Here is an 18,795-nt window from a genome sequence, read left to right on the forward strand (position 1 = left end):
TTAACAGATTGAGGAGTTGTTCACAGTGTTTCCTCTAATGTTTGTTCTTCTGGAGAAAGTCTTATTAGTTTTATTTGGGCTAGAAAAAAAGCAGTGTTTAATAGTGTTAAAGTCATGTTAAGCTCAATATTATTCGCCCCTTCAGCAATATTAGTGTTGGATTGTCTCCAGAACAAACCACTGTTATACAATGACTTGCCTAATTACCCTAACTTTACCCTAATTACCCTAGTGAAGCCTTTACATGTCACTGTAAGCTGAACACTAGTGTCTTGAAGAATATCTAGTCTAATATTATGTGCTGTCATCATGATGAAGAGGAAACACATCAGCTATTAATAGTTAAATTATGTTTTAAAATATTAATGCTAAGCAAAATTTGAGAAACATTTTTAAAATTACAATTTTACAGGATGGCAAATAGTTTTGTCTATGTAGTATATAATACATAGTATAGTAGTATACACATGTACAACACTTTATATAGCCCAAAACTCAATAATAGCATGGTTTGTGTTGAAATTAGCCATCTGTGTCTCTCCCCCCTGATGGAGAAGGTGGATGTTTCCAGTTTCAGATTAATGGAGGATCCTGCAGCGTTCATTTGATTATATGCTTTATCAGATTAGTGTGTGTGTGTGTGTGTGAGACCCTTCCGAGACACATGTTCATGTTATTTTCGATCAGAGCAGCAGGGTCCTGCACCGAGTCTCGCTTAATTTACTTTCATTAGCAAACGATCCGAGCAGCCTCTTAATCCAATCCCATAGGAGCTGTAATTCATCTTCAGAGGCTCCAATGTCTCAGGCCTTCTGTCTAAAACAACGCAGATATTAACATGTAACACACACGGTAAGCTCATTGCTTTCCACCACTCGAGTCGATCATCGGAAGCGAATACATGAGTCTGATCTCAGCTGAACTTCAGTGATCTAACAGAATCGATGAGCAGAAACTATTAAGATTACTGATTATTTAGTCTCTTTGGCCTGCTCTATGTGCATATTATTAGATATTTCTTTCTATTATATACCACTGAAGTCAAAATTATTGGATTTTTCAAGCATCTGAGAGTCTCCTCGGCTGTGTTTTGGAATCATTGTCTTGCTGAAATGTCTTCATCTTCATCCTCCTGCTGATGTAGATGTTGGACTGAAGCAGCTGATCTTCATTTACACTGAGGAAGGGCAGAGGCTTGCTGAAGAACTACTGACAGATTTCAGCTGCTGTCTGGCCTTTCCCTGCTCAACTACCTTCCTTTCTTCATGTGTTCAATACTTTTTCCCTGCGTCATTTCAGTTTAATACTCAGAATTTCATTTGTAAGCTAACTAGATTTATTTTCTTTGCATATCTGGATTTCTTTGGTTGACACCAACATCTAGTGAACATCTCAAGTCAACAGCACCTTAAGAAACGTTTTCTGCATCTCTTCAGCAAAATGAAAGCCCAGTGGGACACACATTAGATGTGAATGGTTGTAATAACGGTACAATTATTTAGATGCGATCGCAATTCAGACACAGCTTACACTTGAGAAACGCCTCACAGCTTTTATTTTGACTATACAACAGAAGTCAATGACATGTTGTTCAGGAAGCACCGCTTTTGTCGTGTGTGTGTGTGTGTTGAAGAAGAATAAAAGTGCAGGTTTGGAAACACGAGCGTCAGTAAACAATAACTGAATGTCCATGTTCAGGTAGCGTATCCTTATTAGAAACACACACACACAGTTCATGACTATATTGGTCAGTGTGTGTGTGTGTGTGTGTGATTAACGTCTTCACTAAAGGAAATCAGTGGAAGAAAAGGTCAGCGTTCCGTCTTTTGTGATTCTGAGTTACTTACAAACGCACGTTTAGAAAAGTACTTAAAAATCTATTAACATAAATGCATGTTTACAGCTCAGCAGAACACTCTTACAGGAGATTAAAACAACAGAATCAACATTCAAACCTTGTCAGTAGTTTAAATGACCAGATCTTTCTCTCACACACAAAAACTAAACATTGTTTTAAAGTAAACAATTACACTAATAAGGCAGAACCGTCAGCCTTCCCACAACAATCAAACACTGCCTTACTTTCCAGAACAATCTATTCGGACAGTTCACAACAAGCCATTCTGCATTTAATAGATATCAAACATCCAAAAGATGGACCTCTCGGTCCATAGACATCTAAGAACGGTACAAAACCAGACTAGCCATCAAATACCTACATTAGACGAATGTAGTCAATCATTTTAGCCTATTTGATGACTAGTCAAGATTTGGACTGTTCTTAGACGTCTATTAGATGTTCACCGACAGTCCAAAACAAGACTAGTCATCAAATACACAGATTAGACAAATATAGTCGGTCATCTTGGTGTATTTGAAGACTAGTCTAGATTTGGGCTGTCAGTAAACATCTAATAGACATCTAAGACTAGTCCAAAACAAGACTACTCATCAAATACATAGATTAGAAGAATATAGTCAGTCATCTCAGTGTACTACGATTGACTACATTGGTCTAATCTATGTATTTGATGACTAGTCTTGTTTTGGACTGTCAGTGAACATCTAATTGTCGTCTAAGATCAGTTCAAATCTAGACTAGTCATCAAATACACTAAAATTATTGACTACATTTGTCTAATCTGTGTACTTGATGACTTGTCTAGATTTGGACTAGTCTTAGATGTCTATTAGATGTTCACTGGCAGCTCAAATCTAGACTAGTCTTCAAATACACCGAGATGATTGACTAACATTCCTCTAATCTGTGTATTTGATGACTAGTCTAGTTTTGGGCAGTCAGTGAACATCTAATAGACGTCTAAGAACAGTTCAAATCTAGACTAGTCATCAAATATGCTGAAATGATCGACTACATTCATCTAATCTGTGTATTTGATGATCAGTCTAGTCTTGTACTGATCTTAGATGTCGATTAGATGTTAATTGACAGCCCAAATTTAGCCTTTGTTTTTGTTTAGATGTCCATCAGACGTCTTTTAGACTACTTTTAAGCACAAAAATACTTGCTGGGTTTCTGTTAATGTCTTATAACAAGATCTTCCTCATCTAAACCCTTTATAGAGGGGTCTATCCTTTGAACATCTGCACCAACATAGGTTAAATCTCAGCTTTATCAAACACTGCAAGACTTCTGCATCCATGTGTTCTTGCTGTCCACTCATAACCAAGTTTTTGTCTTATCATTGTTGTCTTTTGTTCATTCATCTCTAAATGTTTGACCTTTCTTCTTTCTCTACAGCTGAAACTTCATGGATGTTCATGATGGTCCACAACTGCTGAACAATCGGTTCTCCTTATCTGAACACCATCGACTCCCTGACGGAAAGTGATGTTTGTTAGCACCGCTGGGGTTTTCTTCACTAATCCACTAAGAATGACATATCCAGCTCTCACGGCAGATATTCCCTGTGTCCTTCATTGGGGGAGTTACATCGCTGTGGTCTGGAAATGCTGACCGGTCTTCCGGGTGGAGTGGGCAGCAGTGGACCTGACCGCCGTAAGGGTCGTGTATTCATCAGTCTGTGACCATGCAGGAACATTTTGCGTGGTTGCCCCAAATTTTGAACCTCACATTGATTCGGATGTGTCTTTTTAAACCGGGTAGCAGCGTTAGCGGGAAATCTAGGTGCACGTGTTTTATTATGACAGACAAGACTGAGAAGACTTGGAGGTCTCGATGCCTCTGCATTAGCAGGCGGTTCTCCTCTTTGGTCCAGGAACTGCTGTGGTGATTCAAAGCGGGGTTGTGCGTTCATTTTAGGACCCCTTCCAAAAAACCTCCCTCTAATACCCCTTCTCAATCCTCGAAGTTCAGACCTTTGCAGGCCTCTTTGTGTGTATGGTCTATGCATCGACCCACGGTTTGGGTCTCGAGAATGTGTGGGAGCTTGTCTGGAAAAACAAGGTTGCATTGTGTCCGTTTCATCCTCTTCAAATGTCTGGTTGCAGCTTTGTGTTTCAGAGGTGTATTGTGGGGACGCGTGTGCACTGGAGTCTTTAGTCCTGAAGGAAGGCTCTCTCAGTGGTTTCCACTCATCGAACGATGAACGCTGGAAGTACTCTTTAGCATTAGGAGGTCTGAAGAAATCCCTGCGCCCTAATAACTTACCTTGCGGAAACTGGCCAGATTCATCCTCTTCAATGTGTTGTTCCTGCATGCAAGGCAAACTGCTTTGTTTGTGATGCAAGACACTGATTTCTGCTGCTTGGAAGTTGCTTTCGTGGAAGTGGTTGGGTCTGGGTTGTTGACTCTGTTCTGTGTGTTCCAGTGAAAACCTTCTGCGGATCCTTTTGGGTAACCCATCCTGCATAAGAGCAACACAAGACTGGCCATGTTCAGCATCATTGCTAAAATCCTGAGGCATCTCTCTGCTGTAGGGTTTATCAGAGTCACACTGAGGCAGATTTCTATACTGCGGATGAAAAGGGTAATCTCCTGAGAACGATTGGGGTGTTGAGTCATAATTCAGCCTCTGAGCTGATGCAATGCCTCTCTTATGATCAATCGGAGCAGGCTCAGGAAAAACGGTTGGATTGTGTGTGGATGGACTGGTGGAGTCATAATGAAAGTCATCAGGCTGAATTGTGTGTGGCTTCAATGCTGATGAACCTCTGAGTGAGGAATCCTCATGTGCAATGTTACCAAGTAGTGCTTGTGTAGAAGACACGTCAGTTTTGCATGGCATCAACTGAGCTTGAGTTTTGTCGAATAACTTGCTTGGCTGCGGCTGTGAAGAGTTCTGGGATGTCTGAAGTGCCTGGTTTTGCTCAGCCTCGTCTTGTGCAGTTAAAAGCCCATCTTGCTGATCTTCTCCCAACTGCTCGTCTGTAGGTTTAGTAGTCTCGCTTTGCACTTTAACACTTGCAGGAGGAGGATGCACAGTAAGACAGTCAGAAACTTGCTCAGATTGAGTGCTGTCCTCCAGCAATGCTCCAGACTCCTGCTGTTCGATCTTTCCTGATTGCCCAGTGTCGTCCTGTGCAGATTTATCTCTCTGTTTTGAGAGTGAATTCGATGAGGAATGGCTTCTCCTGCTATATCTTGAGGGTGAGTCTCTGTGATGGTGACGATGATAACTTTTCCTTGAAGATGTTGATGATGATGATGCTCTCTTTCTGTCTCCGTAACTTCCTCTAGAGGGCCGCTCTGTAGTCGTTCTCCTTCTGTAGTGTTTGTCTGAGACGTCTTTTGAGGGTCTGCCTGTATGTGACGCTCTTGAAGATGATTTCTCATGATGGTGTGACCTGTGCTCGTGTCGTGATTTCATTCGTGAGCTCGGTGTGGACCGTCTACTGTCTGCTTTTTTCTCTGAATGTGAGGATTTGGTGTTCTGTTGATGTGGTGATTCTTCTAGGGTTTCTTTCTTTGGGATTACCGATTTATTTGACGCCACGTTTTTCGTCTCTTGCTTCTGCGCACTTTCTTTTTCGATTCCCTCACACTCTGCGTTATCGACAGACACATCTTGACTTGCTTTTCGACAGATTCGTGGATCCTTATTGTGAATATTCATAGAAAAGTAGGCTGTTGTCTCAATTTCGGTTTCCTCTCTGCCAAACTGCGTCGGTGGCGACATGAGAGCGTCAGAAACTGAGAAATGCGCCATGGAGAGTCCGATGGCTTCCTTCTGAAGGCGTAGGGTTTCTGTCTGCTCTTCGAGCTGCCTTTTCTGCTCCTCGATCTGCCTATTCAGCTCCTCGAGAATCTTCTGCTGCTCGGAGAGAGTCGCCGTTGAGATGTCGTCCTTGTATTTGGATAGGCAGACTGTGGGTTTGTGAGGTATTGCATTATTTGTCAGGTAATTCTGCATCTCTTCAAACACAGACTCATCTTCTGGATCATAGGCGATATCAGTGTTCGCTGTTGGGGGTTTTTCAACACTTTTAGCTTCTGACACTTTGGGTAAATTACTTCTGAGAGTTTCGCCGTGATCAATTGCGCAGTATTCCTCCTCTGGGTCATACGGTCTATCATCATCTTCATTATTAACAACTGAAGGTGGTACTTTAGGCTCCGCAGGCTTAGGTGGACTCAAAGAAACCATTGCTTCATTAGAAACAGCAGGATCATAGTCTTCAGGATCATAAGGCATATCATCGACGCACTTCCCTGCGTCCTCCTGCTGAACATCATCCACTTTCTTACACTCAGTCACATCCGAAAGTGGTTTCTTTTGACCGAATAGTGTGTTCAGTATGGTCTGAAGTGGGGTGGTGGAGTCTTTGGATGTCCCCATGTTGACAGACATGCTTGGTTTTGACACCGGTACAGAAGATGAAGATGGAGATCCACTTGAATTTGAGTTGAGGAAAACATCAGCATCACAAGCCTTCGTGGGATACGGTCCAAGATCATTTATTGAGGTAGGAGTGCTGGATTCCTTGTAAATCAAGGATTTTGATTTCTTCTCAGCAGCATCTTGAGGAGGTCTGTCAGGGTGCTTCAGTTTCTGACAGACTGCTAACCCTATTAGGAGATTAGGGTGATCCTGTTCCAGCCCTAAGAGGAGACAGAGCAAACGATTACATTCATCACTTTTTGAAATTATTACACCTAAACATGAAGCTAAATATTTGGGTTGCATCTTAGATGGTTATTTGACGGGTGAGATGGTGTCTGTTATCTGCTTATGAAGTTGTGACGTATGGAACAAAATCAGTTCCAAAAGTATTGAAATAAAAAGCTTGTCCAATAGGACGAACTTACAAGTGCTTGCATTTTAATCAACCCAAGCTCATTCTGAAAACATAGTCCCACGGACGTTTCTGGAGAAAGTTGAATACGTCCCGGGAGGTACGAACGGCTGCATTTATTTTTTCAAGCGAACGCTACTGGGCAGTGTGACGCTGTTCCCTTTCGCGCTTGCCTGCCGGCCGGCCGGCAGACCGCTTACCTCCTTGTGGAGGGCTTCCCCGCTGCAACCCGTTTGTCCACTCAGCTCAGCGTGTACGTCGGCAGGCTCGAGATGCAGAGAGGGGTCGACCACGGCGATCGGTTTCAAGTCCGGGAAAGAGCGGTTCCAGCAATCAGGTAAGACAAAAACAGAATCCCAAAAATTAAGTGAACGAGTTTCGTAACAGGGTGAGAACACGGTGAAATCCGAAAACGCGGTAAAAAAAATTAAAATAAAAAAATCAGGGCTTTTCTTTCTTTGGACGGCTTTTGTAAACTGTTGCTCGGGTTTAGGGAAGTGAGCGGGCGGGCGGGTCAATCGGTAAAATTGGTTGGGTTCAGGGAAGGAGGAGGGCGGGTAAGCCGATTGGCCGGTCGCGCAGTCAATCATCCGGTCAGACGGACAGCGGCCTCTGGTGGGTTCACGCGAGAACAGCATGGCCGCGGATTCACAAAAACAAAAACTGCAGCCGTCCGTGCCCGCCGGGACGTATTCCGAGGTCTCCAGAAACGTCCACGGGACTACGTTTCCACAATGAGCCTGGGTTGATTTTAATGCCGAGGTTTGTAATTTTAGGTCCTGAAATTTAACATAGTTTTTTTATTTAAATCATGTTATGAGGGGGCGGGGCTGAGAGCCATGGGAACAAAACCAGGCCGGCCGCAGATGAGAAACTCGAATCCCACAGAAGGAGCTCTGGATTATAAGGGAAGAGAGGACCAAGCCCGGACATATCGTTTTACTTTTGCTTTCAGTTTGTTTTATTTATTCATTAAAAACTTATTAAAAGTTTGTCAGTTTTACGCCTCCTTCCCGGCGACCAGGTGGCCGTTATCTTCATTACAGTGGTGCCGAAATCCGGGAGAAGGAGGGACAAGTTGTTACAGTTAACCTGAGCAGGGGAGAAACCCGTTCGTCTGCCCAGTGTGCCGGGGCGGACAAAAGCTTCTGAGGCAGCGCATCAATACAACTAACACAACGTGAGGACGAATTTCTTTATTATGCTGGAGAAAGAAATGTTTTTAATTATCTTTAATTGAACTTTATCTGTTCATGAATCAGTTGTATTTGTATTGCTTAAGGTGAAATATTAACCAAATGTCTTCTCTTGAGTGTGTCATGCCTTGCATGCTAATGAAGCATTTTTGCAGATGAAGCTGATAGAAATGCAAATGCCTGATCGTCTAAAAGAACTTGAGCTCTGCAGCTACACTTCCTGCTAGCAGAGATGAGTTGAAACTGAACACGTTATATTTGCAGTTGGGAAGTCTTATGCTTTAGATGTTGTGCAGAGAATTTGTAGAAAAAGAGGAAGTATGTATGGGTGCGGCCAATGCAGAATGACTGACAAGTAATGAATTCCACTAAACTCCACCTGTTAATAAGAAAGTTGGAGTCAGGAATAAATGTTTTTGCGCACCTCCTGAATGCAATTATTGCATTGCATTGAGCATACCAGAAATATGTGAATCTAATTTTATTATTTGTATCCAATAAATTACTAATATTTTTCACATTGAGGAAAACCCTGTCCTGACCTTTTTTATTGAACACGGATATTCCAACTGTTACCGTGTGAAAATCCCGGGTGAATGTTTCAGATTCAGTGTGCAATAACCTTTAGTGTGTGATATATATATATCTGCATGGCATACCTGGTCCCTCAATAGGAAGAAGAGCTGCAGGGATGGATTGTTTACTGCACAGTGGAATGAGGTAAAGATCCTTGATGTGTTTACAAATATTAGACACGACCCCAAATCTCCTACGACTATTGAAATATGAAAACAGCGACACATATGCCACCTCCTCTTCATCTGACGCCGGATGGAAGCGTATTAAGGACAGCTCCTGCATTCACAGAGAGAATGCATTTAGGCATTTACAGAAGTAATAGCTTCGTATTTTCAATAATAAATCTGAGGTGGTGGGATTACCTTTGCCTCTGAGGTCTTAATCAGGTCAACATATTCCCATACAGTCTGAGGTAATATTCTGCCTCCAATGTGTATAGTGTCTGGTAACTCCTAAACAGAGAAAACAGAACGTGATAACCATCTGTCACATTTATATCTAATACACTATCATTTATAGCTGGTCATATATTGTGTAGTTATGAGTGTGCAGGTGAGTGGGTTTGACAAACCACCAGTAGGATACACTTATTCCTCTCCTTGTGCACCAGACACATTATTAGAAACCCTTCTGATTTTTCTATGTTTGTTTTTATAGTTAAGTTTATTCATATTTTGTTTTATCCTCTATAGCTATTCTCTAAATACACTCACCGGCCACTTTATTAGGTACATCTACTCGTTAATGCAAATGTCTACTCAGCCAATCACAGGGCAGCAGCTCACTGCATTTCTGCATGTAGACATGGTCAAGAGGATCTGCTGCAGGTCAAAGTGAGCATCAGAATGGGGAAGAAAGGGGATTTAAGAGACTTTGAACGTGGCATGGTTGTTGCTGCCAGACGGGCTGCTCTGAGTATTTCAGAAACTGCTGATCTACTGGGATTTTCACGCACAACCATCTCTAGGCTTTACACAGAATGGCAGTTCTGTGGGCGCAAATGCCTTGTTGATGAGGCCAGACGTCAGAGAAGAATGGCCAGACTGGTTCCAGCTGATAGAAAGGCGTCAGTAACTCAAATAAGCACTCGTTACAACCGAGCTCTGCAGCACACCGGGTGCCGCTCCTGTCAGCTAAGAACAGGAAACTGAGGCTACAATTCACACAGACTCACCAAAACTGGACAATAGAAGATTGGAGAAACGTTGCTGCTCTGATGAGTCTCCATTTCTGCTCACACATTCAGATGCTCGGCTCACAATTTGGCCTCGACAACATGAAAGCATGGATCATCCTGCCTTGTATCAGCGGTTCAGGCTGGTGGTGGTGGTGTAATGGTGTGGGGGAGATTTTCTTTGGGTCCATTAGAACCGATTGAGCATCAACGCCACAGCCTACCTGAGTATTGCTGCTGACCATGTCCATCCCTTTATGAGCACAGTGTCTCCATCTTCTGATGGCTACTTCCAGCAGGATAACGCAGCATGTCATAAAGCTCAATCATCTCAGACTGGTGAACATGACGATGAGTTCACTGTACTCAAATGGCCTCCACAGTCACAAGAGCTCAATCCAATAGATCAGCTTTGGGTTGTGGTGGAGATTGGCATCATGGATGTGCAGCCGACAAATCTGCAGCAACTGTGTGATGCTATCATGACAATATGGAGCAAAATCTCAGAGGAATATTTCCAGTAGCTTGTTGAATCTCTGCCATGAAGGATGAAGGCAGATCTGAAGGCAAAATGGGTCCAACCCGGTACTAGTATGGTGTACCTAATAAAGTGGCCGGTGAGTGTATATAATTAGATTTGGTCTTTTTTTTATAACTATGATAAGTGTTAAGAGTAATTCATCAGTTCGGTTCTCAGAAGATCACACTATCCTAAACTATTATTATTTTTGCGTTTAACGGTGAATGAAGGTTATTCAGTGTGTTGTTCATTACAGAGCTCTTCTATTAGAAAATACAAAAGAAAACAGTTCTGAAAGAGATCAGCAGCCTCTGCAGGTCAGAAAGAGTAATGCAAAAGTAACTTAACAGTAACGTAACACATTAGTTTCCATAAACAATAACTAAGTAATGCAACTAGTCACTGTTTTGGGGAGTAACTCAATATTGTACTGCATTCTTTCAACAATAACCTAATAATTTCCATATCTAAAGCTGCCAGTGTTTTTACTTCTTATTATACTCCATAATTTAGACTCTTATTGATATTAGTTTTGTATTAAGGTCTGTATAGCCTTGTATGTGACAAATAAAATTTTGATGCACATAAAAATAAAATAATCTAAAGACCAACCTCTTTCAGGATGTCAGGACAACCAGATATTAGATATCCTTTAGTTACGAACTTGGCCACAGTCGGCATGTTGAGAAAACCTTTCCATAAAATGCTCTGCTTAGCTAGAAACTGTCTGGTTCCTTTATCACAATCTGCCAGCCTTAAGAGAGAGAGAGCGAGAGACAAGATTATAATAAATGAAATAATAACATCATAAATAAAATAGAACAATAATACATTGAGTGCTGGGGAAAATTAATGGCATCCAAAATAAAAGTTTCATTTTTGGATGCGATTAATCTTTGACCAGCACTAAACAAATTATGATTTACTTGAGGATTTTCAAACACGAACCTTGTATTAGACGCATATGAAGTGTGCAGAGATGATGGCGAGGGCTTCATGAGGATGGATTTAGGCAGACGCACAGACACCGGCGTGGGCTGCGTCTCATTTACAGCTTCAGTGGTGTTTCTTGCTGGATTAGGAGTCTGCAGCGATGTGGAGACAGACTCTGTTCCAGGAGATGACGCAGTTTTGTGATACTGTGCTGTTCGAGGGTCTCTCCCAGAGATGGACACCAGGGGAACTGCAGGAATGACGACCGGAGAGTAGTCTACAGTGTGTGTTTTTGATTCCACATCCTCCGCACTGGGAGAAGCAGGAGACTCCAGTTCACTACAGTCCAGGGCTGCATCCGTCGGCTGAACTACACGTTCAGAGCTCTCCCCTTCTACAGTTTCTGTCTTCATCTTGGGCTTGATGTCACAGTTACCATCAGTGGATGATTGACCTGCAGTTTGAACACATAAAAGCAATATACTGGGGTGAGGATATGGTGTGTAACTTTATTATTATTATGTGCATTTTTAAACACTAGGGCTACTAAGGCTAGGGCTGGGCAATATGGCAATCTCCAAAATTACTTTCCACATTACCAAAAATAACCATAGTTAGTGAGCTCACACTGCTAGATTTGTGCTGAACATTTCATCTGTGCATGTTATCAAAAACAAAACAATGGTTCGTCTTTGTAATCTGATATTGAAATCTGAAAATGCACGTCATACTTGAATATTAGTCTCCAATACTTTATAATATTTCCAGTAAAACAGATGTGATTGTTTAAATGTGTGTGTGAAGATCATACCTGTGCATATCCTGCATTTAAGGTCAAAAACATGCAGCTTGTGTTCTGCTGTGGTGTCTTTCAGCATGCTGCTCATCCCGTGAGGAGAATCTGAGCTGATTTCCCTCTCCTCGGTCTGCTTCAGTGGAGACGCTGATGACTTCTCTTCCTGAAAACAGACACAAGATTTCGTTTTCACACATGATTGTTCATAGGAACGAAGCAATGCTCTAGGACAGGGCTTCACAAAGTCTGGACCAGCTTCATTACATATTCCAATGGCACTAATAGTGTGTAAGCGATGAAAAGTGCTTTGAATTACACATGGTAACCTCAATGTTTAACACTAATCACTAATTAATCGTTAGTACAAATGACAAATGTTCCCTCATCCCAAAAGGAAAAAAAAAACAGCAACAATCAAGAACGCATGAGTATATGCTGGCATGGCTTTGCAATCAATAAATGTGATTATAATGGAAGTCAATGGGGCAACAACAACGCCAACAAACAGAACATAACCAAAGGGGAGTCCATTTGAAGAGTTAAAGCAAAGGGCCACTTTTGCACAATAATAATGTATTTTTAATGGAAATGGTATTTAGTTTAGTAAATAATTGATTTACATGTGTGTATGTTTATTAAGCCTTTGACATTTGTGTGTGTGAACTGTCCCTTTAAGAAACTCACTGTGGGCGTATCTGTGTTCATGGACTCCTTCTCTGCAGCAGCAGGAGGAGGGGAAGGTGTTGCTTCTTCCATGTCTACAGAAAGAAAGGACGATTCTTCCTTCATAGAGATCTGAGGTTCAGGGTCTGCAGAGGTCTCCTGTCAAAGACGAACAAACTGGATGAAACACTCTGCAAGAACTTAAAGTACACATGAAATCAAAACAAGCCATAGTGATGTTGTTAGCTGACATTGCTGAACAGTTCATCTGTGCATGTCATTAAGACAAAAAAACAATAGTTTGCTCTTGTTGTCTTTAATTGCAATCTGTAAATGCACTTCCTGTTTGTGTTCGGTTCAATTGTCAGAGCAGGTCTGTCTGAGGTGCTGGGCGTGGCTAACACACTAAACCACACCCCTCCAGCTGTCAGTTTTGACAACAGACAGAAATGATGAGCAGGAGGAGTCTGTTATGCCGTAATAACTTCTTTCTGAATGAAACGCCTACTTTACCACATCCAATCAGCTCACAGTAGACAAGCCACGCCCACTGCATTCTCATTTAATGTTCCGCTTCTATAGGAACTGCATCACAATACAAAAAGCGGCAGCATCCAGTTCATGCGGACTGTAAAGTTACTCATTGTTTACTCTCCCTCCACTGGTTATAAACCCGAGTTTAACACAAAAACAGATAATTTGGAGAATGCTAAAACCAGTAGCCATTGACTTCCATAGTAGGAAAAACAAATACTAAGAAAGTCAATGGTTACCGGTTTTCAGCATTCTTCAAAACAGCTTCAGTGTTCAGCAGGAAAAAACTGAGTAAAAGCTGACAGAACGTTCAGTTTTTTGGGGTGAACTATCCCCTTAAATGGATTATTATTTAGTTGACGGTGTAATTTACCTTAACAATGTCCTGCTGACTGACAGAAATGAGTCTGGATACAGGAAGATTCCCTCTCAAAACCTGAAGACACAGCTCCTAAAACACAGTCAGATCAGTGGAATGAACATTTCAAACCTCTCAATGGAGTAGCTTTGGCAGCCCAACACACAAATCACCTTGTTTTGGGGATCTTTGAGGCGGAGGCTGAGATCCTGGCATTTACTCCTGTACTCCTGGTCTGTGGTGTAGCACATGCTGAACATCTCCTTCTCCAGATCCACAGCAAACTTCTCAATCTCATTCTCTGAGAAGATCAACCCGTCACTCTGATTTAACCTGACAAAAGAGGATAGCGGCAGCGTTATAAACAACGACAAATAAATATAGCAGAAAGCCAAGCCAAACAGCATAACTACACATGCACAAGCCACTAGCTTTATCTTTAGTTTAAACTAACATCTCCAATTTCATCAGAGCAACCGGTGTTCATGTTTATGAGTTTCTTGACCAAAATTAGGACTGATTTAGAGATCTGCATTCCCTGTGGCTGTACCGCGGGACCCGACCAGATTTCTTGCAGCACGGGGATACATTTCAGAATTAAACGAGGTAGGTTTGCACATCTGGGTCATCATGTCACACTCCATCCACCAACGCCAGATTGCACCACAGACTGTGCAGGAGCAGGTGGATGCTTTAGTCCAGGTCTGGGAGGAGATCCCTCAGGAGAACATTCACCACCTGATCAGAGGCATGGGGAGGCCATACAAGCACGTGGAGACCTCACAATTACATCAAAGCTGGAGCAGCCTGTAGTGTGTTTTTACACTTCAACTGTGAGTGTAACTCCAAATCCAGACGTCCATAGGCTAATAAACTTGATTTCCTCCTCTGCATCCAGAGCAGCAGCTGAAGGGCTCAGGTGTCTGTTTCAGATACCTCCTGGATGCCTGTTAAAGGGAGGTGTTCCCGGCTTGTCCCATCAGAAGGAGGCCCCGGGACATGCTGGAGGATCTACTGTATGTCTCTCAGCTGGCCTGGGAATGCCTTGGGAACCCCTGGAGGAAGTGTCTGGGGAGAGGGAGGTCTGGGGTTCTGCTGAGAATGCTGCCCCAGTGAGCCAGCCCCAGATAAGCTGAAGCATGAGCTGAACTAATATATATATATATATATAATATATGAATATTTTGGTTTTGTGTTTTTTGCATTTTAACCATTTTTATTTAAATACACAATATTTATAGGCAGTGAGTACACACAAGCAAAAATAAAACGCAAATAAATATGTATATTTGATTTGCGATATAAGTTTAGTGTTGCATGTGATTAATTTAAACACATTTGCATAAGTAGATGAATAGATTCAATCTGTAAATCTGTGTGTGCAGATGTATTGTGGGTCTAGGCATGTCTTATGTCAAGGTTTAGTCTTCTAACCTTTCGAGCAAAACTTTGGTCAGCAAGCAGCGGATGTTTTGTCTGATCAGAAGAGGACTGCAGCGAGGGTCCAAGACCGACACTTCTGGGGATCTGCTGGACACTTCTGGGACTCCGCTGGACGCTGGGGCTCTGCTGGATATTTCTGAGGCTCTGACGGACACTTTCAGGGCACTGACGGGGACTTCAGGGGCTCTGCTGGATATCTCGGGGGCTCTGACAGACACTTCTGGAGCTTTGCTGGATACTTCCAGGAAACTGGCAGGGACTTCAGGGGCTCTGCTGGATATCTCGGGGACTCTGACAGGCACCTCTGGGGGTCCACTGGACACTTCTGGGGCTTTGCTGGATACTTCTGGAGCTCTAGCAGACACTACCGGGGCTCTGATGGACACTTCCGTGGTTCTACTAGAGTCGCTGGATTTTTTGAGGGAAGCTAAAGGGCTTTTACTGAGTGCCCCTTTCAAAAGCTCCAGTCGTGGAGAGCCGGGCATGGTTTTCTTTGCTCGTGCCGGAGTGGATTTCTTCAGTAGCGGAGCCGCGGGAGCCTTTTCAGAACTGGGAGCATCCTGTGGCAAACCTGAAGGTGGACTCTTCATACACAACGGCGCAGGGTCAACATCACTACTGTCTTTAACAGCTGAAAGAAACACAACACATGCATTAAAGTCACAAATAAAAACCTTCTGACAGTTTATTGTTCAGGCAACATTCCTCTAATCAACATTTCATCCAAACAGCCAAGACTAATAGACTTTGAGGACGAGATGTTTTAAACCAATAATATTGCCAGCTTGTGTATCTAAAACCGATTGTATAACAGCAGATCCTATGATTGTGGCCCGTGGTGGGCGTTTCTTTCCATGTCACTCTGAACACAGTCGACCAATTACTGCAGAGGGGGTCAGTGGACCAGACAGGGTCTTCGGACCAATCACAACATACTGGGTCATTGGACCAATACCACCAGAGTGGATCATCAGACCCATCACTGCAGACGGGGTCATTGGACCAATACCAATAGAGTGGGTCATCGGACCAATCACTGCAGACCAATCACATCAGACTGGGTCATTGGACCAATCACTGTAGAGTGAGTATTCTGACCAATCACTGCAAGACTGGGTTATTGCACCAATTACTGGGTCACTGGACCAATCACACCAGTCGGGGTCATCAAACCAATCACACCGGACTGGATCATCAAACAAATCACATGAGTCTGGGTCATCGGAGCAATCACATCGGACTGGGTTATAGGACCAATCACATCAGACCAATCACAAAAGTCTGGGTCATCGAACTAATCACACCGGACTGGGTCATCAAACAAATCACATGAGTCTGGGTCATCGCAACAATCACATTGGACAGGGTCATCGGACCAATCACACGAGTCTGGGTCATCGGACCAATCACATCAGACTAGGTAATCAGATCAATCACATCAGAGTGGGTCATCGAACCAATCACACCGGACTGGATCATTAAACCAATCACTTGAGTCTGGGTCATCAGACCAAGCACACCGGACTGGGTCATCGGACCAATCACACGAGTCTGGGTCATCGGACCAATTACATCCGACTGAGTCATTGGACCAATCACATCAGATTGAGTTATCACACCAATCACACCAGACTGGATCACTGGACCAATCACATCAGGCTGAGTCATTGGACCAATCACAACAGATTCATGCAAAGGAGGGGTTTGGAATAAATTAAATCATCGATGAGTCGTATGAGAGTCGCTGGGATAATCAGGTACCAATAAATGCATTTTACAAGACAATCAAAGTGTTTTTTGATCTTGCATGCAGATCAGCCTGTTGTTGGAGACCCCCAACACCAAAATATGACCCAAACATCCCCTACAGTCCTTAAGATATTCTGAGACCCTGCAGACACACTGCAGAATCTGCGGTTTTGAAGACACTGTGTTCATGTGAACAGGAACTTAATGTGGTCCACTTGTGATTGTATTAACATACATGATTATTAAAATCTGATATAAATAGGGCTGGAGTGTGAAAATAGTCCATGATACATACAGAGTTTGTGATGTTCAGGTGGAGTGGCTGTGGTTGTTTGTGCTGGGTCAGCGACTGCAGATGAACAGACAGATTCTTCGCTCTTTTCTTCTGCTTTACCCTCCTGCTCTCTCTCTGCTGGACTCTTGTTGACCTTCACCTTGAAAAGCTTCGCAAGAAATGATCGTTTCTCGCTCTGAAAGGTGAAAGCAGGAGAGTGAACATTAAACACCAGTGCTGATAAAATCATTCATCACATCTACATTAAAGTTCTTAATTATGATATATATATGTGTGTGTGTGTGCGTATAAACACATGCAAATGTTTATATTTACAGAATAAAAGTCACTTTGTTAAACTGTAGAGTTGAATGTTCAACATCAGATGTGAACAGAATTCACCACCGCAAATAACAAAGCACAGGAGCTGTTCATTAGCAGACATTGTTTACAGAGTGTTTGTGATTATATTCACCTTGAGAGACGGTGCAACAGCAGATTTGACCTCAGGTTTGGGTTCAGAGAGAGTCTTGATGGCGACGGCTGCGTGCTGAACGATACAGCGATGACCGCAGTACACCGACTCCGGCAGGGCATCGCTGCTGCAGCCCGGACCAATGCATTTGGGGGAAACCTCCACCACATTCTGCTCCACCTTTATCATCTGCTGCACATCCACCTGAGATTGACACACAGACTAGATTTAGAAGAGCTGACCGGATCTCTTCTCTACTAATGTTTAGTAGTTACCAGGGGGGTTATTAAGAGCAATCTGTCGTGCTCCATTTATTACTCCACAAAGAGGATCATTTCTGTTAGAGATGCGCTTTTCAGACAGTGTGATGAGAGATGATGATGATGCAGCATTACCATGTTGATTGAGCTGATCTCTTGTTTTAGGCACGGATCGTCAGTCTTCTGGTTCCTGCATGTCAGTTCCCGGTTCTCAGTGCATGATGGACACATATACTCCTCATTTTTCCAAGTCTCAAAGATGCCGACACAGTCCACATGCCGAAACGCTCCACAGGATTTACAGCTGATCGTCAACCTGACAGATGGAGACAGCATTAGTTTGGTAGGAGATCAAAATTAGGGTTAGGTATTGGAAAATATTGGAAAAATCTGACATTTGGATTTTTTTTTTTCTGGGGAGACTAACAGTATTAAGCATGAGAAATTAAATAAATCTCAATGCAAAAAAATACATATTTTCTTACTTTGTCTCGTTTGTAGTCCAAATATCAACAACATTCACAGAGCAAGTTAAAATATTGTTTTGTTTTCAACTTCAGATGTCAAAATGAACAGTGAAAACAAGCTTAATGATCTGCCAGGGCACAGGGTAAGTACAATAATCTTGCTTTTTCGTTAAAATGTTGACATTTTGACTAAAACAACACAAAATTCTAAGTTTTTGCATAAATTCCATATAAATACAGTTATTAAGTACAATTCTATAGCTTCTGCTCAACTATAATGCAGACTAAACATTGCATATCTTGCGATGTGACTATTGAGGATATACACATTGCAATATCCATAATTAAACAACATATCAATATATTTATATATTCATTCATTCATTCATTCATTTACTGGTCGGCTTAGACCCTTTATTAATGTGGGGTCGCCACAGCGGAATGAACCGCCAACTTATCCAGCACGTTTTTATCCAGCGGATGCCCTTCCAGCTGCAACCCATCACTGAGAAACACAAACACACACAAACAAACACACACAAATAAACACACACAAACACACACAAACAAACACAAACACACACAAACAAACACAAACACAAACAAACACACACACACAAACAAACACACACAAACAAACACACACAAACACACACA

The 18,795-nt window shown here is 42.5% G+C and overlaps 1 protein-coding gene across 4 annotated transcripts in view; it reads right to left on the reverse strand.

The window, feature by feature from the left end:
- Window positions 1–1,538: 1,538 nt before the first annotated feature.
- si:ch73-181d5.4 overlaps window positions 1,539–18,795 on the reverse strand; it is a 21,371-nt gene continuing 4,114 nt past the window's right edge. The window contains exons 3-16 of one of the 4 annotated variants that reach the window (XR_015522996.1): window positions 17,807–17,987; window positions 17,412–17,615; window positions 16,958–17,132; window positions 14,905–15,544; window positions 13,644–13,803; window positions 13,486–13,563; window positions 12,600–12,737; window positions 11,931–12,078; window positions 11,135–11,573; window positions 10,799–10,940; window positions 8,855–8,944; window positions 8,573–8,768; window positions 2,782–6,523; window positions 1,539–2,535 (exon numbers count right to left, since the gene is read on the reverse strand). Coding sequence is in view for 2 of the 4 variants with exons in the window: in XM_087306291.1 (XP_087162417.1) it covers window positions 3,414–6,523; window positions 8,573–8,768; window positions 8,855–8,944; window positions 10,799–10,940; window positions 11,135–11,573; window positions 11,931–12,078; window positions 12,600–12,737; window positions 13,486–13,563; window positions 13,644–13,803; window positions 14,905–15,544; window positions 16,958–17,132; window positions 17,412–17,615; window positions 17,807–17,987 (5,701 nt within the window). In the remaining 2 variants the exon portion in view is untranslated. Of the gene's footprint in view, window positions 6,524–8,572; window positions 8,769–8,854; window positions 8,945–10,798; window positions 10,941–11,134; window positions 11,574–11,930; window positions 12,079–12,599; window positions 12,738–13,485; window positions 13,564–13,643; window positions 13,804–14,904; window positions 16,465–16,566; window positions 17,133–17,411; window positions 17,616–17,806; window positions 17,988–18,795 lie in introns of all 4 variants that reach the window. The other 3 variants (XR_015522995.1, XM_087306291.1, XM_087306293.1) reach the window with 3 other exon arrangements.

Source organism: Danio rerio, chromosome 23 (genome assembly GCF_052040795.2).
Source record: "Danio rerio strain M-AB ecotype USA chromosome 23, GRCz13ab, whole genome shotgun sequence".
Classification (NCBI taxonomy): Eukaryota; Metazoa; Chordata; class Actinopteri; order Cypriniformes; family Danionidae; genus Danio; species Danio rerio.